General features: G+C 42.9%; 1 protein-coding gene across 5 annotated transcripts in view; it reads left to right on the forward strand.

Annotated features, from left to right (window-relative positions):
• Window positions 1-24,534, forward strand: part of LOC137369168 (zinc finger protein 608-like) — a 107,048-nt gene extending 82,514 nt beyond the window's left edge. For 4 of the 5 annotated variants that reach the window (XM_068029933.1, XM_068029934.1, XM_068029932.1 and 1 more), the window contains 7 exons: window positions 2,638-2,725; window positions 4,484-6,980; window positions 10,769-11,186; window positions 18,330-18,502; window positions 19,274-19,433; window positions 22,401-22,482; window positions 23,620-24,534. In XM_068029933.1, the coding sequence (XP_067886034.1) occupies window positions 2,638-2,725; window positions 4,484-6,980; window positions 10,769-11,186; window positions 18,330-18,502; window positions 19,274-19,433; window positions 22,401-22,482; window positions 23,620-23,626 (3,425 nt within the window). In that variant the 3' untranslated portion in view covers window positions 23,627-24,534. Of the gene's footprint in view, window positions 1-2,637; window positions 2,726-4,483; window positions 6,981-10,768; window positions 11,187-18,329; window positions 18,503-19,273; window positions 19,434-22,400; window positions 22,487-23,619 lie in introns of those variants that run through there. The other variant, XM_068029935.1, reaches the window with a different exon arrangement.
• Window positions 24,535-25,098: the final 564 nt, after the last annotated feature.

Consider the following 25,098-nt stretch of genomic DNA (forward strand, 5'->3'; position numbering starts at 1 on the left):
AAAAAGGCATGGCGGCATGCGGCATGCTTCAGTAAACCCCTAGCAGTTTAAAATAAAAGGTCAGAGGCTGTTTACGTGAGGATGTTTGGAATTCCGGAGCTGGCGCGGCTCCTCCAACAATAAGCTGCAGGCCTGCTGGTTTCTATGGAAAATCTTCGATTTGGATAAGGTGCTGGCTTGTGAGCTGAGTGTTGATTTATCATTAGCCACATCCATGAGAGAAAAGGTTAATTTGATGCACGGGTTTTGGCAGCAAGCTCCAATTGATCAAGCCTTTTTTTGCCTTCTCTCGGTCGATTGAACTATCAGCCATTAGATTCATGTTTGATGTGATGCCAAAAGGAACAGGGCAGCCTTTAAGTCGGGGACGAATGTTGCTTTTTTTAAAAATGGACTTCTTTGCAGAGCTCTCATTTGGATTCTTTAGAGCCATTGGAAACAGTTTATTTTTGGTTATGGTGCTGCACTCCTCTTTCTGCTGAGGCTTCTTTCTTTGTGCTGCAGAGCTGTGGAGGAGCCAGTCAGCTTGCAGTGCTCGCAGCAGGAGCCAGCCAATCCACTGGCTCCTTTAGTTCGGCAACGTGAAACCCTGAAGGGAAAAGCTTAAACAAAGGCTTTCACTGCAGACAAATGTTATGTGTCTTCACTGGTCTTTTGTCTTCCACAATTTTATTGCACCAGCTCTGAAAGGACTTGCTTGTCCCTTTCTCCTTAAAATTCTAAAGCTCCTTTTTTTTTTAGCCATTTTTAATGATACGTTTGTGTTTTTTTTATGTTGCCACAGCTGCACTGCTGCAGTTAGTTGTGACTGGAGCTAGCAATCTCTGGGATGGGTCGAGGGAGAGAGGAAAATAACCCTCTGGCGATACAAATGCATTAGTGTTGTAAATATTGTTGACATGTTCAAGAATTTAACACAGCTGAGAGGCATGCGCTACCAGAGGTAGTATTGTGAAAGGAAGAGAAAGGCCAAGTAGCTTGAGAATGCCTTTATTTTATAGATGTTGCAGATGTGGGACTTTTTATTATTGGGGGAGGGGCAGTGTTAGAAAAGCTGATTACAGACACATTATTGTTGTACAGAAGTACAGTCTATGGTAGGCCTGTGTGCTTTCTCACCTAGTAAAATGCACCAGTGTCACTTAGAGATAAGAACACTAATGTGTTTAGATTCTTCCCCACAGTAGCATTTTGTCAGTTCTTTAGGGAATTAAATTTCAGGATTGTTGTGTTTACAGGCCCTTGGGGAGCTGAGCTGGGGAAGGTTGCTTCTTCCTATGTGACTGCTGTGCAGGCAGGGTGTTTTGTGGTTTTATTCAGTATGAATGAAACTTTTGATAATTGAAGGTTACAAAGGTAACCAGTCTAGCTTTGACGTATTGTCCTGATAGGATTCAGACTTAGGAGAAGATCAAGTTCAAAATATCTCAGCTTTGAAATAGAAAGGGTGAAAAAAGAGAAATCCTTATGGTTGAGTAAAATATAAATTAGTTCACATTCCTTACTATATAAAGGGGAATGCATTACATTGCAGTGTTTTTTTAAAATATTTTACCCTGTACTTCTGAAGATGCGAAAACACTGATGAGAATAGAGTTGGTCCTTGAATGTTTTTTTGTCTCTTGAAGAGATCCGCCTCTCCTCATTAGTTCCTAAGAGACTACCACAGAGTGGTGAGGGAAATGTGAGAAATAAGCCATATTAAGCGATGATATGTAATTCTAATTGAGTAGACAAAAAACCTGCACACAGTCACTGTTACTGCTTGATGACAATTGTCCAACCACAATTAAAAACAGAAAGAAGAGGGTAAGATATTTGTGCAAATCTAAACACCAGCAAACCAACATTACAATTTGTTCCGCCAGTGAAGAACAGCTAATAGGGAAATAGTTCCAATGATGATATAGCTAACGTTGAGTGCCATTTAATCACTCGCCCAGAACTGTGTATAATGGCGTTCACAAAATTTTAAAATCTTAATTTGAAGATGGAGTTATTTTGTGTTGAATTTCATATAGTGGATACTAGTAATTTGGGCAGAAGACACCTTCAAATCATTTTACAACTGTGATAGATGCATTGATTTTGGTTGTGAAGAAAAACCTTTTGTCTGGTAAGAATTCAGACGAAGAGGCAAGGAACTGTGAATGAGAGCTTTGAGAAGGAGTTTGATTGACTGATGTAAATCTTTCTGCAAAGGAATGGTTGTGTAGTTGATCTTCCCTCCTGCCCCACCCCCCACCTCTCGATTCAGCAACAACCAAAAAGGAAAGGTTCACAGATTGCTCATGGTCAGCTCAGAAAGAGCTTTCAAGTTCTGCAGACTAGCTCAGTGTGTGCTGGCAGCTTGCCAAGCAAAAGCAATTACGTGTAATAATAGCAAAAATTAAGAGGTGAGTGTTGCCGTTTTACAGCAGGACGTGGCAAGAACCATTTCCTTCTGTCGGCCATATCTCAATTACACACTAAAAAATACAATTTCCTGTTGGTCTTGACTCGAGGTCAGAGAATTCAGAAAGGAGAAGAATGCAAAAACCATAGCATTAGAAAGCAAATGTGCAATTAAGTGCACTACAGAAAAAGGTAAAAGGACTCCTGTTCTATTTATTATCTTTTTTCTCACATCTCCTGCAGGTGTTCTGGTGGTAAATGTGACCTGGCGAAATAAGACATATGTGGGGACACTTTTGGACTGCACAAAACATGACTGGGCGCCTCCAAGGTAAGCCCACTTTGGATGCATTTGAAATTCTCCTGTAGACTGGGATAATTGCAGGACAACTTTTGACTTCTACGTGGAAGAATCTGAAATTGCACCAATTTGGAAGAATTATATTAACAAAAAATGTGCTCCCTACATCTAGTTGGTATTAGTTTCTGTGGTTTCAATAGAGCATGATGCCAAGCATATGTTCCTGGGATCACAACGATAAGTAAAGATGAGAGAGGCCATTCAGCCCATCTAGCTCATTCTTCCATAGGAACTTGGATAGCCAGGTGGTGAACAATAGGATATTGGAACCTGGTCTTTATTCATTTAGAAGATTTTATTTACAGAGACACACGTTGCATACCGAGCAGTTCCAACAAAAAAAAAACCTCCTTCATATCTAAAAACACAAAAAACAAAGTCCCAATTAATGGTCACCACCTGGATACAATTAACACCTAAAATCACCCTATCACATGATTTAACTGCCTTTGAGTGATGTGAGAGTTTTAGCTTCGCTGCCTTACGTGGGAAGATCTTTGTACCCAGAACTGCTTCCTGACATCAGTCCTGAACTTGCCTTTTCCTAGTTTGTGCCTTTGTCTCCCAGTTCTGCAGTCCAGGTTTCATTTGAAGTTGTGCTCTGGACTTGCCTATTTTATTCCAGTTAGTAATTTTAAATACCACTAAATGGTCCTCTTCCATTTGCCTCCATTGAAGGTTGATGAAGGTCGTCCAGATTGCTTATCCCTCTGAGGCCATGGCCGGAATTTTATGCCACCCGCCCCTCCTGCAGGAGCGGGCTGGTGGTGGGGGAGGTCATAAAATTGAGTGAGAGGCGGGAGGTGCCCCCCAACCAAATCCCCTTACTTCACCAGGGCCCAACCAATTGTCTCCGGAGAGGCCCCAGAGACTTATCTTGTTTCCAGGCCGGCGTCCCTCTTGCTGCTGAGGCTGGGGGCAGTCCCAACAGTGGCCACCGTTCCCAGTGGCGCTACTGGGACTGATAGCTGCTGGCCCACTAATTGGGCTCCCACCCAATGTACAATTCCAGCCAGAGCTTAGCTTTCTTACATTTGGCTCTTACATTTGAGCCTCGCTGACCAAGACTGGGCACAGTACTCAGGGTGCAGCCTCATCAGAGCACTCTACAGTTCAGCATGACAACCTCTGATTTATATACTGATTTTGGCCATTTGACTGAATATTCTGCCTGTATGTTGTTTGTCTCTGGTCATTCCAAGGTTTCTTTCAGTCTGTTCCTTAGCTAGTTCAGCATCATTAATTAAGCCAGTTTCACAGCAGCTCCCAAAGTGTGTAACAATTTTATGTTGGAAGGTAGTCTCAGTGTTGAAGTTAGCCAAACTCATTTGATATAGGGACTTAACAGAGGAATCATTCGTCTGTTCAGCCTGTGCTGGCTTTTAACCTCATTCCCAGAATTAAGAGTGCAACGCACTACCACTCAGTCCCTCTATCAGGGTTTGATAGAAATTGGTGACTTTTTTGATGGAGCTATTACATCTTTAAAAATTATAGTATTATTGTGGACCAACATTCAGAAGAAGTAGTTTGCAATCTATTATGAAAGTTTATCTCAAAACTATATGGCATTTCACATAGTACTTTTGAGCTTCTTGATTTAAAATTCTATCAAAAGTAATTTTTCTATTTCTTAATGGTCTTCATTTACTTCTGACTGAGTTTCAACATACACAACAGATACAGTTCAGGCTAATACTAATCTGAAATGTTGTTTATGTTCCACAGATTTTGTGAATCGCCCACAAGTGACATTGAAATGCGAGCCAGTCGAGGCCGAGGGAAAAGGGCACGGTCTGTTGCTAATGCTCCGATGAATGATACCAGTTTTACGGAGTCCAGGGGCATGCAAAGCAAGAACAGAGGTGGTGCCAATGGGAAAGGACGCCGGGGAAGTCTTAACTCGAGTGGACGCAGGACACCCCCTAACTGTACCATGGAGGATGTGAAAACCAGCCCCTCACCCATCAGCAAAAGGAAGAACAAGCCTCCCATGGAGCTGGACCTAAACTCCAGTTCTGAGGATATCAAGTCTGGGAAGAGGGTCCGCACAAATTCAAGAAGCACCCCAACCACACCTCAGGGGAAGCCTGAGGCTACTTTTGTGGATCAAGGCTGCTCTTCACCAGTGTTAATTGACTGTCCCCATCCAAACTGTAGTAAAAAGTACAAGCACATCAATGGTTTGCGTTACCACCAGGCTCATGCACATTTAGACCCTGAGAATAAACTGGAATTTGAGCCGGACATTGAAGACAAAATGTCAGACTGCGAAGAGGCTTTGAGTAATGCGGGAATTGGTATTGAACCTGCTGAATCAGGAAATGGCACGTTGCTTTCTGGTGGGGCACTGAGTTATGATCAGATGAAAGCACCTCCATCACCTATCTCTGTGAGCACGCCAGGGACACCAAAGGGCCGCAAGGACTTGGTTAACAGTGTTCAGAGCCCAATGGTCAACTCTAAATCTGGGAAAAATGCTAGTAAGAGAAAAGGTCTTAATAATGACCTGAATAACCTTCCTGTGATTTCCAATATGACTGCTGCTTTGGAAAGTTGCTCAGTCCCTGATGGTGGCTCTGCTTCAGAAATGCCCAAACTTGAAGTCGAAGGTGTCATAGATAAGAAAAACATGGGTGACAAAGAAAAGGGCAAAAAGAACAGCAATGGAAAAGTGGATAAAACATTATCAAAGCCCAAAACAACGAGACCAATTGCCCCTGCCCCTCCCCCACCACAGTTGATTGCGATTCCCACTGCAACATTCACAACCACCACTGCAGGAACAATACCAGGGCTACCTTCTCTTACTACAACAGTTGTCCAGGCAACACCAAAGAGTCCACCACTGAAACCTATTCAACCAAAGCCTACAATTATGGGAGAGCCTAGTGTGGTAAACCCAGCCCTGTCCTCACTCAAGGATAAAAAGAAGAAAGAGAAGCGAAAGCTGAAAGACAAAGAGGGCAAAGAGACAGTAAGCCCAAAGATGGACTCTAAGCTAGGGAAACCTGAGGATTTAAAGGCTTCTGCAAAAGAGCTGACTGCACATTTTTTAAAAGAGCATCTCAATAAGAATGAAGTGCTTGTGAACGGTTTATGTGACTCTCAGGAGAGCAGAATGGCCAGCATAAAAGCCGAAGCTGATAAGGTTTACACATTCACAGACAATGCACCCAGCCCTTCTATCGGGAGTGCCTGTAGGCTGGAATGCAGCAGTCTGGTTAATGGACAATCTCCCATGACACCATTGCACGTTTTAACACAAAATGGTGGCGATGGGACTGCTACCAAAACAAATAGCCCAGCTTACTCAGACATTTCTGATGCTGCTGATGATGGAGGCTCTGACATCAGGTCAGAGGGCGTAAGGTCAAAGACTAATTCTCCTGCAGATACAATTTCCTCCAAGGAGACTATTGTAAAAATCCACTCCTCCGCCTCTTCTCAGCCAACACAAAGCAAAGAGACTCATTCACCTTTTTACCATGGTTACGAGCCTTACTATTCCCCTAATTACATACACCCTAGTCAAGTCAGTAGTGCCACATCTGGGAACACTTCTTCATCCCAGAGCATTAAAGTGAAAAAAGAGATGGAGGAAGAGACTGAGAAAAAGGACAAGATGGAGGTTTTTGATAAGAAAAGTGACACAAATACAGCAAATGTTCAAGCTCAGCATCAATCTGTTATTACGCAGAGGCACCCAGCACTTGCTCAGTCACTTTATTATGGGCAATATGCATATGGCCTATGTTATGTTGACCAGAAATCAATAATGTCGAATCCTTCTTACAGACAACAGTATGAAAAGTTTTATGAGGAGCACCGGTTTGCAGAGCAGAAACTGCAGCAGATGGGGAGAGACAATGAAAGAAAAGCCGAAGGACAGCAAAAGGAACTGGGAAAAGATGAATTAAAACAGAAAAATATTCCTACTGCTACAATTTCAAAAGCCCCTTCTACCCCAGAGCCAAACAAAAACAGCATAAAAGCTAAGGATGCTTTCTTGCTATCAGATTCCTCAAAGCCTGGGATCGCTAACAAACCAGATGAAGTTGTGAAATCACACATTCAGCCTGTGCAGCAGCAACAACTGACAGCTGATGGGTTTAAAGCCAAGCAAATGGAAAATCACCAGCTCATCAAGGAGGCTGTGGAAATGAAGTCCGTTATGGACTCAATGAAACAGACAGGAGTGGATCCCACCATACGCTTTAAACAGGTACCTGGATTTTAGTTGCCTGTGGGTAGGTGATGATATTGGGGCCAGCATGAATAATCAAGTGCTCATGTCATCAGTTCTATATCTTTATGTTTATAATTTAAAAAATTATATATTGCTGTCCCAGTGGTTAGTGGGTAAATGCACTTCAGGTTTGTGATTCTGTGCCATGCAACATTTATATTAGATTTTGTAACATTTATATTGTGCCTTTAATATAGAAAATGCCCCATGACACTTTGTAGAGCGATAAGAGAAAACAGCTGAAGGAATAGATGTCAGGCCATGATGTGAGGGTTAGAAGAGGTGACAGAAACTTGGTTAAAATAGTTTTCAAAGGTAGAGAGACCCCACTGGTGGGACAAAGGGAGGATGGAATACAGAAAGGGCCAGAAGGTTACAGTTTCAAACCATGGTCTATGCTTCTAGCTGATTTTAGCTTTGATAGTAATAGTGCCATTACAATTGGTATCAGCATGTCCAGGAGGAGGAAAAAGACAAGGAACATCATTGTTTCCTGCCCTGAGTGCTGTCCCTCAACCTCTACTGGAAAGTATGTGTGTGACTGGTTGTAGAGAGGTTCAGGCTTGGCTTCAACGCCACCCCACAGTGGAGTAAACTACCAAACTAAAAGATCTCTGACATTTGATACTTTTGTGGGCTCATAATTCTGCCATCTGCTGAAGCTGGTTTCCTTATTCAATGTCAATGCAGAGAGCTTGCAGATGAAGATCGGTTAATCTCCTGCAACCCAAACTGCAAAAGTACTAAATGTAAAAGTACTTTAACTGTTGAGGCTCACTTATGAAGAGTGGCACTTGAGTGAGATATTCAAATTTGCCGTGACACCAAGAAAGATAGCATAGTGTAGATGGAAGCAAAAATTACAGAGATGTTAATAGATTAAGTGAATGGGCAAAACTGTGGCACTTAGAAAAATTCAAGGTAATTAGGCAGAGTCAACATGGAAAGGGTAATCATGTTTAACCAATTTATTGCTGTTCTTTGAAGAAGTAACATGTGCTGTGGATAAAGGGGAACTGATTTTCAGAAGGCATTTGATAAGGTGCCACATCAAAGGTTATTGCGGAAAATAAAAGCTCATGGTGTAGGGGGTAACATTTTGGCATGGATAGAAGATTGGCTAGCTAACAGGAAACAGAGAGTAGGCATAAATGGGTCATTTTATGGTTGGCAAGATGTAACGAGTGTATGCCACAGGGATCAGTGCTGGGGCCTCAACTTTTTACAATTTATATAAATGACTTGGATGAAGGGACCAAAAGTATGGTTGCTAAATTTGCTGATGACACAAAGATAGGTAGGAAAGTAAGTTGTGAAGAGGACATAAGGAGACTACAAAAAGGGATAATAAAAGCTTAAGTAAGTGGGCAAAGATCTGGCAAATGGAGTATAATGTGGGAAAGTGTGAAATTGTCCATTTTGGCAGGAAGAATCAAAAAGAAGCATATTATCTAAATGGTGAAAGATTGCAGAGCTCTGAGATGCAGAGGGATCTGGGTGTCCTATTGCATGAATTGCAAAAGGTTAGTATGCAGGTCGAGCAAGTAATTAGGAAAGCTAATAGAATGTTATCGTTTATTGTGAGGAATTGAATACAAAAGTAGGGAGGTTATGCTTTAGTTATACAGGGCATTGGGGAGACCACATCTGGAGTATTGTATTCAGTATTAGTCCCCTTATTTAAGGAAGGATGTAAATGCGTTGGAAGCAGTTCAGAGAAGGTTTACTAGATTAATACCTGGAATGGGCGGGGTTGTCTTATGAGGAAAGGTTTCACAGGCTAGGCTTGTATCCGCTGGAGTTTAGAAGAGTAAGAGGTGACTTGATTGAAACATATAAGATCCTGAGGGGTCTTGACGGGGTGAATGTGAAAGGGATGTTTCCATTTGTGGGAGAATATAGAACTAGGGGTCACTGTTTAAAAATAAGGAGTCACCCATTCAAGACAGAGATGAGGAGAAATTTTTTCTGTCAGAGGGTTGTGAGTCTTTGGAACTCTCTTCTCAAGAGAAAGGTTATCAGGGGTAGGAGGGAATGTGGAGTTGAGGTTACAATCAGATCAGCCATGATCTTGTTGAATGGCGGAGCAGGCTCGAGGGGGCGAGTGGCCTACTCCTGCTCCTAATTCGTATGTTCGTATGTATGTAAATGGATTTCAATATAGGCAAATGTGTAGTCATCCGCTTTGGACCTAGAAAGGATAGAACCGAGGACTTTCCAAATGGTGAGAAGCTAGAAGCAGTGAAGGCCCAAAGAGACTCAGGATCCATATACATAGATCATTAAAATTTCAGCAACAGGTATAGAAAATAAAAAAGGTTAACGGAATGCTGGCCTTTATATTTAGAAGGACTGAATACAAGTTGGTAAAAGTTATGCTACAGCTATGCAGATCCCTGATTAGATCACACCTGGAGTATGAGTGCAGTTCTGGCACCACACCATATTGACCTTCGAGGGAGCACAGCGTAGATGTACTGGAATGATGCCTGGACTCCAAGGGTTAAATTACAAGGAGAGATTACACAAACAAGGGTTATATTCCCTGCAATTTAGAAGGTAAAGGGGTGATTTGATCAAAGTTTTCAAGATATTAAGGGGAACTGATAGGGCAGATAGACAGAAACTATTTCTGCTGATTAGGGAGTCTAGGACGAGGGGGCAAAGTCTAAAAATTTGAACCAGACTTTTTAGCAGTGAGGTTAGGAAACCCTTTTACAGCAAACATTGATGAAGTTTGGAACTCTCTTCTGCAAACACCAATTGATGCTGGATCAATTGCTAATTTTTAAATATGAGATTCATAGATTTTTGTTAACCAAAGGCATTAAGGGATATGGGCAAGGGTGGGTATATGGAGCTTGGATGCAGATCATCCATGATCTCATTAAATGTCAGAATAGGCTCAATGGGCTAAATGACCTACTCGACTATATTCCTAGAAGACCACCAGCATCAGCTGTATCCCAGAATATATCAGAGATAAGAAAATTGGGAAGATGTTCTTTGGTGGGTGATTTATTCTTATTTGCGTCAGATTAATTTGTTCCATGTTTTTAGAGAATTCCATTTTTGAAATACTTTTTGGAATGAGTCTTGAATTGAAAATGTTATAGATAACTGTGAAGGTAATGATAAAGAGGTGACAGTATATCAGAAATTTATTGGAATGATCATTTTAAACAATATGTCACTCATTTTCTAGTGAAAGCAAAATAATAGCTTTGAGCTGATAACTGATAACGTTTGGATCACACTTTTAAGCGTAAAAGAACACGTTAACCCTAACCTTTCAATTCCACTTTGTGTAGTTTGCAGTTTCAAGATACCTGCAGAAAATGTATGGTTCTTCATATAAAATTGTGCCCATAACACCTTTTAAGGTATTAGTTATGCAGAGGAGCTAGTTATTAAGACTGTAATTGGATTCTCCTTGATTCTATTTTGCATAGAACAAAAATAATTTTAATTAGAAAAACCCTTGGCAGAGCCCATTTTTGTAGAGATCTTCAAAAGATTAGTTTGAAGTGTATCCCCAGATTATTCCTATGAGGTCAAAGCTCTTTTATGCATAATGGATAAGCTTGATTATATATTTAGAAATCAATATGAACACTATATAGTTGTAAGACAATTGTATCAAAAAGTCTGTTTTATGTGTATGTGTGTTTGTGTGAGAGCTAATATATTACAATTTTACTGCACAGATTTTATGAGGTGTTGGAATGTGAAATCTAAGTGATATGTCCCATGATTGTCCACAGGAGCCAGATACCCGGGCATGGCACCATTATGTTTACCAGCCAAAGTATATGGAACAGCAAAAAATGGACAACTTCGAACGAGAGAAAAAACAGAAAGACGACAGTCCAATTAAGGCATCCAGCAAGGAGGGAAATGTATCTAATATTCCCATTGCAGTAACTAATATAAAAGAGGAACCCAAAGATGCCAAACGGGCTGAATCCCAGTCTCTCTCACTAGAGGAACATAAAAGTAAAACTGATGATCGTAAGACTCCTGTCATTGCGAAGGATTCTCGAGGAGCTCGTGTTGCTGTCTCATCACCAATGAATCAACATCAGTCTTACATTCAGTACCTGCACGCTTATAATCCTTATTCACAGATATATGACCCAGCCTACCGAGCAGTATCTCCAGTGCTAATGCATAGCTACCCAGGTAGGTCATTCTGGTGTACATGTGTATGTGTAGATACGTAGGAGAGGAATCGAATCAAAGATAACAAAGAAAATAAGTTTTGGTTAATAAGCGTTGTGGTCATATTGCATGTTTATTTTCCGTTTTCAAAACGGAGTGCAGATTGCAAGCAGAGTGTGGAGATACGAGTTTGGTGAGTGGAGATTTTAAGTGTCAGTATCCTTCTTAAAATCTGATCTGCAGTTGGCATTTAACTGGGATTGACACTAAAGAAAGTAGTTAAGAAAGTAAAGTAAGTTTCTTCCAGTCTTAGGCAGGGATTAATAAGCTCTACTGCAGAGTAGCTGATGAGTTAAATAGTTATCTAGTCCAATCCGGTGGCTGCAGTTTCAGCTTCAAGAAGTCTGGGTGCAGCCTGCAAACGGCATGCAGATTGTAAGCAGAGTGTGGAGATATGAGTTTGGTGAGTGGGGAGTTTGGTGAAGGGGAGATGAGGTGCTCTTTTTTTTTTCTACTTTTTAAAAAATCCTCCAGCATTTGGTTCTTACTTCAGTACAGTGGAAGGAGCTGGTTGGTGACCTACCTGGTAAGCTATTCCACTTATAATAAATAGTCTGTAAAGTTAAGGCATGGCAGGGCAGCTTGGCCGAGTGGAATGTACAGCATGTGGGCAGTCATGGATGCACCACGTGTCCTAGACGTACACATCTGCAGGAAGTGCAGCTTGAGCTCTGGTTTTCAGAACTCAACCAGTGGCTGGAGTCACTGTTGTGCATCCACAAGGCAGAGAACTACATGGATAGGACGTTTGGGGAGGTGGTCACACCGCAGGTTAGGAGCATGCAGGCAGATAGGGAATGGGTGACAGCCAGGCAGTCTAAGAGAACCAGGCAGGCTGTGCAGGAGTCGCCTGAGATGATCTCATTCGCTAATCGGTTTTCCATTTTGGAAATTGGTGAGGAGTGCAATCAGAGCCAAGTTTGTGGCGCCACAGGTGCCTCAGCTGCACAGGAGAGCAGGAGGAAGACTGGAAGAGCAGTAGTGATAGGGGATTCATTGGTTAGGGGAACAGACAGGTGTTTCTGCAGCCGTAGATGTGACTCCAGGCTGGTGTGTTGCCTCCCTGGTGCCAGGGTCAAGGATATCACGGAGTGGTTATGGGACATTCTTCTGGGGGAGGGTGAATAGCCAGAGGTTGTGGTCCACATTGGCACCAATGACACAGTAGGAAGGGGGATGAGGTCCTGAAAGCAGATTTTAGGGAGCTAGGAAGGAGATTAAAAAGCAGAACCTCAAAAGCATAGGATTACTCCCAGTCCCACGTGCAAGTGAGCATAGGAATAGGAGAATTGAGCGATTGAACACATGGCTAAAGAACTAATGTAGGAGGGAGGGCATCAGATTCTGAGGCATTGGGACCAGTTCTGGGACAGGTGGTACCTCTTCAAGATGGACGGGTTGCATCTTAGCTGGACTGGGACTAATATCCTCGCAGCGAGATTTGCTAGTGCTGTTGGGGAGGGTTTAAACTAGGTTTGAAGGGGGATGAGGGAGCTCAGATTGGAGAGAAGCAAAACTGGTAACTTATCAGGAGTGTGGGAAACAGGAGCAAATATCAAAGAAGAATACCAAGGTGCACAGAATACTGAGGGAGATAGATAGCACTGGAGTAGGGAATAGTAAGTGATTAGGTGGGGTCAGAGTAAGGAAGAAAGTAATATAGTCTAAATCCGGGTTAATGTGCATGAATGTGAATGCACGGAGTGTGGGAAACAGGATTGGTGAGGTACAGGCACAGATTGCCATGTGGAAGTATGAGACCTGACTCAAAGAAGGGCAGGACTGGTGTTAAATGTTCCTGGAATCAAAGTGTTCAGGAAAGATAGGAAAGGAAAAAAGGGGGAGGAGTTGCAGTATTGATTAAGGAGAGCATTGCAGAGTTGGAGAAAAAGGGTGTCCCAGAGGGGTCGAGGACAGAATCAATTTGGCTAGAGCTGAGGAACAACAAAGGTGCAGTTACATTGCTCGGTGTTGTCTATAGGCCACCAGCTAGTGGGAAGGACGTGGAGGAACAAATTTGCAAGGAAATTACAGAGGTGCAAAAATTATAGGGTAGTTATAATAGGGGACTTTAATTATACAAATATAGACTGGGAATCGGAACTCAGTGATGTCATTGATTCTCTAGCCAGCGGAAAAGCCACTGGGATGGACGGCATTATCCCTGAAATAATCAAGAGTGCTAAGCCTGCCATACTCTCAGCACTCTACGAACTGCTTTGCCTGTGCTGGGATGAGGGAGCAGTACCACAGGACATGCGCGATGCCAATATCATCACCCTCTATAAAAACAAAGGTGACCATGGTGACTGCAACAACTACCGTGGAATCTCCCTGTTCAGCATAGTGGGGAAAGTCTTCGCTCGAGTCGCTTTAAACAGGCTCCAGAAGCTGGCCGAGCGTGTCTACCCTGAGGCACAGTGTGGCTTTCGAGCAGAGAGATCGACCATTGACATGCTGTTCTCCGTTCGTCAGCTACAGGAGAAATACCGCGAACAACAGATGCCCGTCTACGTTGCTTTCATTGATCTCACCAAAGCCTTTGACCTCGTCAGCAGACGTGGTCTCTTCAGACTACTAGAAAAGATCGGATGTCCGCCAAAGCTACTAAGTATCATCACCTCATTCCATGACAATATGAAAGGCATAATTCAGCATAGCGACATCTCATCAGACCCCTTTCCTATCCTGAGTGGCATGAAACAGGGCTGTGTTCTCGCACCTACACTGTTTGGGATTTTCTTCTCCCTGCTGCTCTCACACGCGTTCAAGTCTTCAGAAGAAGGAATTTTCCTCCACACAAGATCAGGTGGCAGGTTGTTCAACCTTGCCCGTCTAAGAGCGAAGACCAAAGTACGGAAAGTCCTCATCAAGGAACTCCTCTTTGCTGACGATGCTGCATTAACATCTCACACTGAAGAGTGTCTGCAGAGTCTCATCGACAGGTTTTGCGGCTGCCTGCAACGAATTTGGCCTAACCATCAGCCTCAAGAAAACGAACATCATGGGACAGGACGTCAGAAATGCTCCATCCATCAATATCGGCAACCACGCTCTGGAAGTAGTTCAAGAGTTCACCTACCTAGGCTCAACTATCACCAGTAACCTGTCTCTTGATGCAGAAATCAACAAGCGCATGGGAAAGGCTTCCACTGCTATGTCCAGACTGGCCAAGAGAGTGTGGGAAAATGGCGCACTGACACGGAACATAAAAGTCCAAGTATATCAAGCCTGTGTCCTCAGTACCTTGCTGTACAGCAGCGAGGCCTGGACAACGTATGTCAGCCAAGAGCGACGTCTCAATTCATTCCATCTTCGCTGCCTCCGGAGAATCCTTGGCATCAGGTGGCAGGACCGCATCTCCAACACAGAAGTCCTCGAGGCGGCCAACATCCCAGCTTATACACACTACTGAGTCAGCGGCGCTTGAGATGGCTTGGCCATGTGAGCCGCATGGAAGATGGCAGGATCCCCAAGGACACATTGTACAGCGAGCTCGCCACTGGTATCAGACCTACTGGCCGTCCATGTCTCCGCTTTAAAGACATCTGCAAACGCGACATGAAGTCCTGTGACATTGATCACAAGTCGTGGGAGTCAGTTCCAGCGATCGCCAGAGCTGGCGGGCAGCCATAAAGGCGGGCTAAAGTGTGGCGAGTCGAAGAGACTTAGCAGTTGGCAGGAAAAAAGACAGATGCACAAGGGGAGAGCCAACTGTGTAACAGCCCCGACAACCAATTGTTTCTGCAGCACCTGTGGAAGAGTCTGTTACTCTAGTATTGGCCTTTATAGCCACTCCAGGCACTGACTCACAAACCACTGACCACCTCCAGGCGCTTACCCATTGTCTCGCGAGACAAGGAGGCCAAAGAAGAAGAAGAAGAGACTGGGATAGTAGTAATGTAATGGGCAGTGAGGGTCAAGAGTTCCTACAGTGTGTTCAGGAATATTTTCTACAGCAGTATGTTGCTCGTCCAGTGAGAAAGGAGGCACTGCCAGACCTGGTTCTTGGGAATGAGGTCGGTCAAGCAGATCAAGTATCAGTAGGAGAGCATTTAGGGGACAGTGATCATTGTATCATAAGGTTTAGGCTCACTATGGAAAAGGACAAAGAACAATCCAGCGTAAAAATAATTAACTGGGTGAAAGCCAACTTCAATGGGGTAAGAATGGAGCTGGGGCGAATAAATTGGAGTCAAAAGATGGCAGGAAAATCAGTAGCTGAACAATGGGCTACCTTCAAAGAAGAGATAGTTCGGGCACAGTCGCGGTATGTTCCCTCGAAGGGGAAAGGTAGGGCAAACAAATCTAGAGCTCCCTGGATGACAAAAGAGGTAGAAATTAAGATAAAGAAGAAAAGGTGTGCTTATGACAGATGCCAGGTGGAAAATACTACTGAGAACCAGGCTGAATATAGAAAGTCCAGAGGGGAAATGAAAAAGCAAATAAGAGAAGCAAAGAGAGAGCATGAAAAGAAACTGGCAGCTAGCATTAAAAGGAATCCCAAAGTTTTCTATAGACATATAAATAGTAAAGGGTGGTAAAAGTAGAAGTGGGGCCGATTAGGGACCAAAAAGGGGATTTATACATGGAGGCAGAGGGCATAGCTGAGGTATGAAATGAATACTTTGCATTTGTCTTTACCTAGAATGAAGATGCAATCCAGGCAATGGTGAAGGAAGAGGTCAGTCAGACACTAGAAGGGTTTACAATTGATAAAGAGGACGTATTAGAAAGGGTGCCTTCCTTAAAGTGGATAAAGCACCAGGACTGGATGAGATGCATCCAAGGATACTGAGGGAAGTGAGGGTGGAAATCACGGATACACTGGCCATAATTTTTCAGTCTTCCTTAGACTCGGGGGTGGTGCCAGAGGACTGGAGAATTGCAAACGTTACACCTTTGTTCAAAAAAGGGTGTAAAGAAAAGCCCAGCAACTACAGGCCAGTCAATTTAACTTTGATGGTGGGGAAACTTCTAGAAAAAGTAATTTGGGACAAAATTAATAGTCACATGGACAAATGCGGGTTAATTAAGGAAAGGCAGCATGGATTTCGTAAGGGAAAATCATGTTTAACTAACTTGCTGGAGTTTTCTGAGGAGGTAACAGAGGGTTGATGAGGGCAATGCTGTTGATGTGGTGTACATGGACTTTCAAAAGGCGTTTGATACAGGACCACACAACAGACTTGAGAGCAAGGTAATAGCTCATGGAATAAAAGGGATGGTACCAACATGGATACGAAATTGGCTGAGTGACAGGAAACAAAGAGTAGTGGTTAATGGATGTTTTTTGGGCTGGAGGAAGGTTTGTAGTGGAGTTCCCCAGGGGGTCAGTGTTGGGACCCTTGCTCATCCTGATATATATTAATGACCTAGACCTTGGTGTACAGGGCACAATTTCAAATTTTGCAGATGATACGAAACTTGGAGCATTGTGGACTGTGAGGAGGATAGTGTAGAACTCCAAAAGGACATAGACAAGTTGGTGGAATGGGCAGACAGGTCGCAGATGAAGTTCAATGCAGAGAAATGTGAAGTGATTCATTTTGATAGGAAGAACATGGAGAGACAATATAAAATCAAGGGTACAATTCTAAAGGGAGTGCAGGAGCAGAGGGACCTGGTGTATATATGCATAAGTCATTGAAGGTGACAGGACAGGTTGAGAGGGCAGTTAATAAAGCATACAGTAACCTGGGTGTTTTTAATAGGGTCATAGAGTACAAGAGCAAGGAAGTTATGTTGAACTTGTATAAGACACTAATTCGGCCTCAGCTGTATTGCGTCCAGTTCTGGGAGCCGCGCTTGAGGAAAGATGTGAAGGCATTGGAGAGAGTACAGAAAAGATTCGCAAGAATGGTTCCAGGGATGAGGAACTTCAGTTATGAAGATAGATTGGAGAAGTTAGGGCTGTTTTCCTTGAAGAGCAAGCTTAGAGGTGATTTGATAGAGGTATTCAAAAATCATGAGGGATATGGACAGAGGAGACAGAGAGAAACTGTTCCCACTCGTGAAAGGATCAAGAACAAGAGGGCACAGATTTAAAGTATTTGGTAAGAGAAGCAAAAGTGATATGAGGAAAAACTTTTTCACATAGTGAGTGGTTAAGGTCTGGAATGCACTGCCTGAGAGTATGGTGGTGGCAGGTTCAATTGAAGCATTCAAAAGGGAATTAAACTGTTATATGAAAAGGAAGAATGTGCAAGGTTACAGGAGCAGGTGGCAGAATGGAACTGAGTGAATTGCTGTTTCAGAGAGCTGGTGCAGACATGATGGGCTGAATGGCCTCCTTCTGCACTGTAACAGTTCTGTGAATGTGGAAATACAGGTGTAGAGGTACAGAAGAGAAAAATATACTCAGTAGTACCCCTGCGAAAGCTGTTTTGCTCTCCCACTATTTGTATTCCATTTCTAGGTATTAAATCGAGAAATATGGAGTACTGAAATTGCTTGATAGTTGTCTCTCCTGTTTTTAAAGACAAAACCCAAAGCAGTCTGATGGCTCAGATGATAAATGCACTGTATAGTGTGCAACTGAGAAATACAAGCCAGGAAAATCCAATGCTAGGTCCGAGTCAGTCCTGAGATAGCCAGCTGGCGGTCAGGTAAACATAGGGATGCTACAACTAGCCTTGTTTTTCCTGGGCTGGGGAGAGGAAAATTTAGCAAGGATTAACGCTGCTGAGCACTCTACATTGACTCCTGCTGGAAAGTGTACAGGTATGGACATTGAGTGTGGACAGGATTGTAGTGTATTTTGATACCCTCACTTTTAACAGCCAGCTGATGTCTGCTGTCAAGGCTTGTTTGGCCATTTGGTCAAAGCACCAGAGGGTTGCCAGAAGTAACTATCATGTACCCCAAGGTAAGTCAGTGGCTTCAACAGAGATTAGGTGAAACAGAAACAAAATAGAAATGACAGAATGGTGCATGCAAAATGTAATCCTGGACTTCATAAAGAAAGATCCAGTAGAATCTTCAACAATTCATTGATTTATATTTGTGGCCTGTGACATGAAATCCCGCTGTTGGTAGCATCCAAAACTGGAGATTCTTGGAAACTTAAAAAGGACTCCAACCATGTCTTTTATCAATCCACAGGGGCATACCTCTCTCCAGGGTTTCATTACCCTGTCTACGGGAAGATGTCCAGCCGAGAGGAGACAGAGAAATCAAGCACAAGTCCCAATGTAAACAATAAACCAGCAACTGAATCCAAGGCACTGGACCTACTTCAGCAGCATGCCAATCAGTACCGCAGCAAGTCTCCTGGGGTGAGTAGGGTGACTGTAGCCCTGCCAAGAATGTTCAGACTTGGGGTACAGCACAGGCCAAAGGCTTGCTGCATCATAAAAACTCAGCAGTGCAATAAACCTGGATATAAATCTAGTAATTTATGATTTGCTTTGACAACGTGTCCTGCGTGATGTACCACATTTGTAAAAACTTGTAGATAAAGATTTCCATTGTGAGCACATGAAATAAAATCTGGACTAACCACAATAAATTATCAACACATGGCTTTTCTTTTTGTTCCTGATTTGTTTTTGGAATGTTTTCGAAAGCCACACTTTTGGAGACTGGTGGTTAATGAATATATTTTCAAATTTTGAAAAAATGTCCATAGTGGCATGTAACTGAGCCCCAAATTGATGGGTTTTCTTGGTGTTATTTCTGCTTGAGATTTTAGCATTAAGAGATTTTGAAATATCGGGATCCCCCACTGGGGACACCAACCATGGACAGTAAATCACAGCCACATGCTGCATAAATAGATGCCTCCCATTATCATTTCATTTAAATAAAGATTCATTCTTTTTTATGATTTTGATAAAAAAAGAAAAAATACTTGCCTTTCTGGTTCCTTTTCAAGTTTATTCTTGCTCTGTCGGCACATGTGTAGAATGTTAAGTTGTGTGTCTTAATTAATGCATATCAGCTAAATATTTGATGCAGTGAGTTGGAGATGGTAATTTATCTTGTAATTAGTCTAATTCTGCAGAACCACACTTTTCTGAAACATTGCAATTTTTTTTTTTCTGTAGCCTGCTGAAAAGGCTCCACCCGAACGTGAAAGAGAAGCTGAGCGAGAGCGAGAAAGAGAACGCCATTCACCTTTTGCACAGCGACATGTACACACCCATCACCACACACATGTTGGAATGGGCTATCCACTAATACCAGGCCAATATGACCCATATCAAGGTACTAAACTGATTGAGCCATTAGCTTTCCATTCTGATAGAGATGAGTATTACATAGTGAAGGTTGAAACATGCTATTAATAGATGTACTCATTCAGTTGTGGTAAACCAACCTCCATTTTGTGCTGATGTCCTATCATCCAGCATGTTTTTTTTAATATATGCCATCTTGAGCTTGACCTTTCAGGACCTCAGCATAGGATGGACTGTTGCTGATGAAGCAACATTTGGTGCATGTTGTACTTTTGGGACAGAGGGGAAAGATGTGGGTTTTAGTCCGTAATTGCACTGAGTTTCTGATCTCAGTTGTCCTATTGTGTGAGACACCAAGGAGGGGAAGGGCTTGGTACTACAAGTGCAATCTCTTCCCAGGACATTTGGCAAACATCCAAATTACATTTTTGATATTTTACCTCTTGAGTTTTTTAAGGTTTAACCTTCAGGTGAGCCAAACTGGTGAGTAAAAAAACTTGCTTCACTTTCAGTTTGGCTTTGACTTCAAAATAATTCAAAATGTGTTATCCGCCCTGATGGCTCAGCACACTTCTGCATCCCTTAGCTGAGCTGTATGAACATGGGCCCAGGTTCAATTTCAGATCGGTGCTGAGTTAACTGACGTTAGCTAACACAGCAGTTGGCATGCTACAGTTAGTCTCAAGTCCCCTGGTGTATGGAGAGGATGATCTGTATCATACAACCCATGCCAGAATGGTACTTGCCTGGTGAAGAGAGAATTGGACTGTGATGTCCCATACAGTTAAATGGGCTGCTGACTTTCACTGTCTAGGCTAATATATGAATAGCAGTCATTTGGGCAAGGTACTGGGAAATGACCAGTATTGCAAAGCATTAAGGTAGACAAGTCCCCAGGGCCTGATGGGATCTGCCCCAGAAAACTGAGGGAGGCAAGGGAAGAAATTGCTGGGGCCTTGACAGAAATCTTTGCATCCTCATTGGCTACAGGTGAGGTCCCAGAGGACTGGAGAATAGCCAATGTTGTTCCTTTGTTTAAGAAGGGTAGCAAGGATAATCCAGGAAATTATAGGCCGGTGAGCCTTACGTCAGTGGTAGGGAAATTATTAGAGAGGATTCTTCGGGAGAGGATTTACTCCCATTTGGAAACAAATGGACTAATTAGTGAGAGGCAGCATGGTTTTGTGAAGGGGAGGTCGTGTCTCAGTAACTTGAATAAGTTTTTTGAGGAAGTGATGAAGATGATTGATGAAGGAAGGGCAGTGGATGTTATCTATATGGACTTCAGTAAAGCCTTTGACAAGGTCCCTCATGGCAGACTGGCACAAAAGGTGAAGTCACACAGGATCAGAGGTGAGCTGGCAAGATGAACTGGCTCGGTCATAGAAGATAGAGGGTAGCAGTGAAAGGGTGCTTTTCTGAATGGAGGGATGTGACTGGTGGTGTTCCGCAGGGATCAGTGCTGGGACCTTCGCTGTTTGTAGTATATATAAATGATTTGGAGGAAAATGTAGCTGGTCTGATTAGTAAGTTTGCGGACGACACAAAGGTTGGTGGAGTTGCAGACAGTGATGAGGATTGTCAGAGGATACAGCAGGATATAGATCGGTTGGAGACTTGGGTGGAGAAATGGCAGATGGAGTTTAATCCGGACAAATGTGAGGTAATGCATTTTGGAAGGTCTAATGCAGGTGGGAAGTATACAGTAAATGGCAGAACCCTTAGGAGTATTGACAGGCAGAGAGATCTGGGCGTACAGGTCCACAGGTCACTGAAAGTGGCACCGCAGGTGGATAAGGTAGTCAAGAAGGCATACGGCATGCTTGCCTTCATCGGTCGGGGCATAGAGTATAAAAATAGGCAAGTCATGCTGCAGCTGTACAGAACTTTAGTTAGGCCACACTTAGAATATTGCGTGCAATTCTGGTCGCCACACTACCAGAAGGACGTGGAGGCTTTGGAGAGGGTACAGAAGAGGTTTACCAGGATGTTGCCTGGTCTGGAGGGCATTAGCTATGAGGAGAGGTTGGATAAACTCAGATTGTTTTCACTGGAACGACGGAGGTGGAAGGGCGACATGATAGAGGTTTACAAAGTTATGAGCGGCATGGACAGAGTGGATAGTCAGAAGCTTTTTCCCAGGGTGGAAGAGTCAGTTACTAGGGGGCATAGGTTTAAGGTGAGAGGGGCAAAGTTTAGAGGGGATGTGCGAGGTAAGTTCTTTACACAGAAGGTGGTGAGTGCCTGGAACTTGTTGCTGGGGGAGGTGGTGAAAGCAGGTACCATAGAGACGTTTAAGAGGCATCTTGACAAATACATGAATAGGATGGGAATAGAGGGATACGGACCCGGGAAGTGCAGAAGGTTTTAGTTTAGGCAGGCATCAAGATCGGCGCAGGCTTGGAGGGCCGAATGGCCTGTTCCTGTGCTGTACTGTTCTTTGTTGTTGTTAATCTGTGATAAAGTACTCCAGAAAGAAGTCAACAATCCCTTCAGGGGTTGGGATAAAGAAGAAATCAGTGAGATAAAGTGTAAAAGATGAGTAACGATATAGCTTGGAACCGATGTAACATAGACACTGCAGCAGTGGCTTTAAAACCTAGAGCGTGCCGTTTAAAGACATATTTTCCAAATGCATGCTGCTGATTTGGAACCTCATTTGCCAAGAGCATATAACTATGAAATCTTGTGCACAACCTGTGATATTGCATCCATGGATATCCACTCATTGTAGATCTGTGCTGGAAGCACAAAATGGAAAATTTACCTTTTAGAATCCCACATTATAATCCAGACTCAGTGCTGCCACGCTTCGTTTTATTCAGAAGGTGCAACTAAAAACAGTGGTTTAGTCTGGCAAATCCTCAATCAGACTCCATTTTTATTCTTTCAGTGTTACAGTTCTTGTCAGTCCGAGCAGTAGTATTTAGGATATGTTGGCTACATGTTCTACTAGTTCTAAATCACGTCTTCTGTTTACATTAACTTCCTTTAGGGCTGGCATCCGCTGCCATTGTTGCCGGTCAGCAGGTGGCTGCGCAGGCTTCTGCATCCGCCATTTTCCCTGCACAGAGAAGGTGAGCTATATAGTTTCAAAAACATCCTTGCATGTAACATTTTTAGAAGTACTTGTCTAGAACTTTGTTGATGCTGCAAATATTTGTGGCTGTGGTCCACGTTCTGTGTCACTTGCCTTATTGCTAACAGATTAGGCCATCTGCATATTCAAATCGGTGACCTAATGCCTATTTCAGGGCTCCTTCCCTGACATCAGGAATAACAAGTCTACCTGTGGCCTAACCAGCATTCCTTAAAGGAACTGCTGAAGCAGCCAACAAAAAGGTACATTTCAAAAGAAATGTTTACCTGAATGTAAATTTTCTACATTTCTATGCATGTGGTGCTGGGAAGCGTAGCAGTCCCAAAAACTGTTGCTGGCTCCAGCTCTGTTCCTTCCTAATTGCCCCTTTCCTCTTGATTATTTCATCTCCTCCCGATTCCACCCCCCATCAATCATCTACCCTTACCACCACCCCCCCCTACCCCTGCAGGAGTGATCCAAAATTTACATCAGAATCCCCAGTCTAACTGAAATTTAAATAAAGACCAAGGACCATGATAGACTGTGTCTCACGCCTTCGCGTTCCAGTGCAGTTCCCTGCACCCAGTTCATGCTGGTGGGCTGGCACGATCTAATTTCACAACTAAGTTTGAGCTCAATGGAAAACTGAAAATGCTATGCAGTGTTATTTCAGTCTTTCTCAAATGCACGTTTGCTGTGAAACTGAGCCATTTAGAATAAGAAAGTTCCAGGTCAAATTGGTCATGGAGTTATGAGGGTGCTACACTTGGGTTTAAGGTCCCGCCATTGTCTTGACTCATTGCTATTATTCATGTGCGAGCATGGATAGATAATGCTCGTGGGCTATTTGACCACAGTTGTACATGAGCCTGTCCTCATGCAATGTCTACACGTGTGTTATAATGATCAGGACTAGCAATCCTGGCTGACTCTTCTCTCCTTAATCCAGGGATAGTGGGACTGACTGTAGCACCTTTGGCTACTTTTGCCAAGTGCAGCTAATAACACAGATTGGAAATCAAACCTGGGATCCTCCTGATTTGTGTAGTTTTGTTCGTAACTGGATAAGCATGCTGACCCATCTCAGGAAGCCGCATAATCCTTCCTAACATCAAGTTTTGTTTTCTTGCAGGGAGTGATGGGCATCATGAGTGTATATTGAATCAGTCATGTGACTGGATCACATGAAGAAGAGGTTTATACAGACATCAGTTCCATGGTGTTGATTTCAAATGCCTTGGTGTCAGGCAAAACCAGTCATTTCATATTTGTAAATTGCAGATTTTATAACTGAGTTACAAATGTTGCTGTAATTAAACTTTTGTTGAAATATATTCCTTTTGTTTGTTTTATTTTGTATTAGTAACCAGGCTCACAAAAGCAGGGTCGATTATTGTTGGCAGTTGTCACAGTACGTTGCCGTTTCCTGAAAATGTTATCAACAAAAGACGACAATTGCTTGGTTTTGTAGAGCATACTGTTCTGGGTAGGCGTTCCCTTGAACTGCGTGTGGCATTTAGACCCTCGGAGAGGCTAACTGTGACACTTTGGTACATTGTATAGGTGTACTTGGTGGCTCCTTGAAAACACTTAGACACTATTTAAATGCATCTGTGTGCTAACTGTATTCACATGTCCACTGCATTGTTGTTTATTGTGAAGATTATACATGCAGAGGGCTCTGAGGGTTGTTAGAATGCCCATTGTGATTGTGTATATAATGTACAGGTTTGAAATGGAAAATAATGAGCATCTGTGAATATAAAATGTCTTTATGATATTGAATGGCTGATTACCCCATCGCCTACATAACCCCTTCCACCCACCCATACAAGAAGACATCTGTGATTGTTTATTACTTGAACTAGTTCAGCAGTTTTAAATGTTTACAATTTTCCAGATTTAGGAGGAACTTGCGCAGTTGCCTGGTTACTTGTTTTATGCTGTAATCTAGTTTATTTTATGTAAAGTGTATATTGAATGCTTTCATTTTTTATACTTGCCTTAAATAATTTGGCAATCAGAATAAAAAAAAGTTGTTTTTGTATTCGTGTTGCTGAGTCTTTTATTGTGCTACATTTTGGTGTTATAGTAGCATCTGCTTTTCCCTGCTCGATAGGGGTTGTTATTATTGGCTTTGGCTGCACGTAAAGCAGCAGATTTGCTGCCTGCTGTTTGCTTACACTTACAGCTGGAGCAACCCTGGTGCTCAGTTCAAGTCCATAATTGCAGTGTTTCTTAACACTGTTGTAAGCTAACCTGCTAAAGACCTTCCAACGCTGGCAGGGTGTCACCTTGGATGGGCAGCAGCACCGTGATGTTGCCCTATCACATCACTGTCTCCTTGTTGCCTTGAGGTAAATTGTGTGAGGCACCAAAGGTGAAATGCAGTATCATCCTAGGCCTTGTTTGCGCAGCAGTGATGCTGATATCATACCGTGGGTGAAGGTGACGAAAATTGTATCAATGCAACACCAGTGCGAGGAGATTGTCAGATCGATACCATGGAAGCATGCACCAAGCCAGTCTTGATTTAATCTGTGGTCAAAGAATTTTAAACTAATTGCATTTCCAGCAACCAGTGCAATATTATTTTCTAAAGCCTGCATTT

The sequence above is a fragment of the Heterodontus francisci genome, chromosome 4, assembly GCF_036365525.1.
Source record: "Heterodontus francisci isolate sHetFra1 chromosome 4, sHetFra1.hap1, whole genome shotgun sequence".
In the NCBI taxonomy this organism is placed as follows: domain Eukaryota; kingdom Metazoa; phylum Chordata; class Chondrichthyes; order Heterodontiformes; family Heterodontidae; genus Heterodontus; species Heterodontus francisci.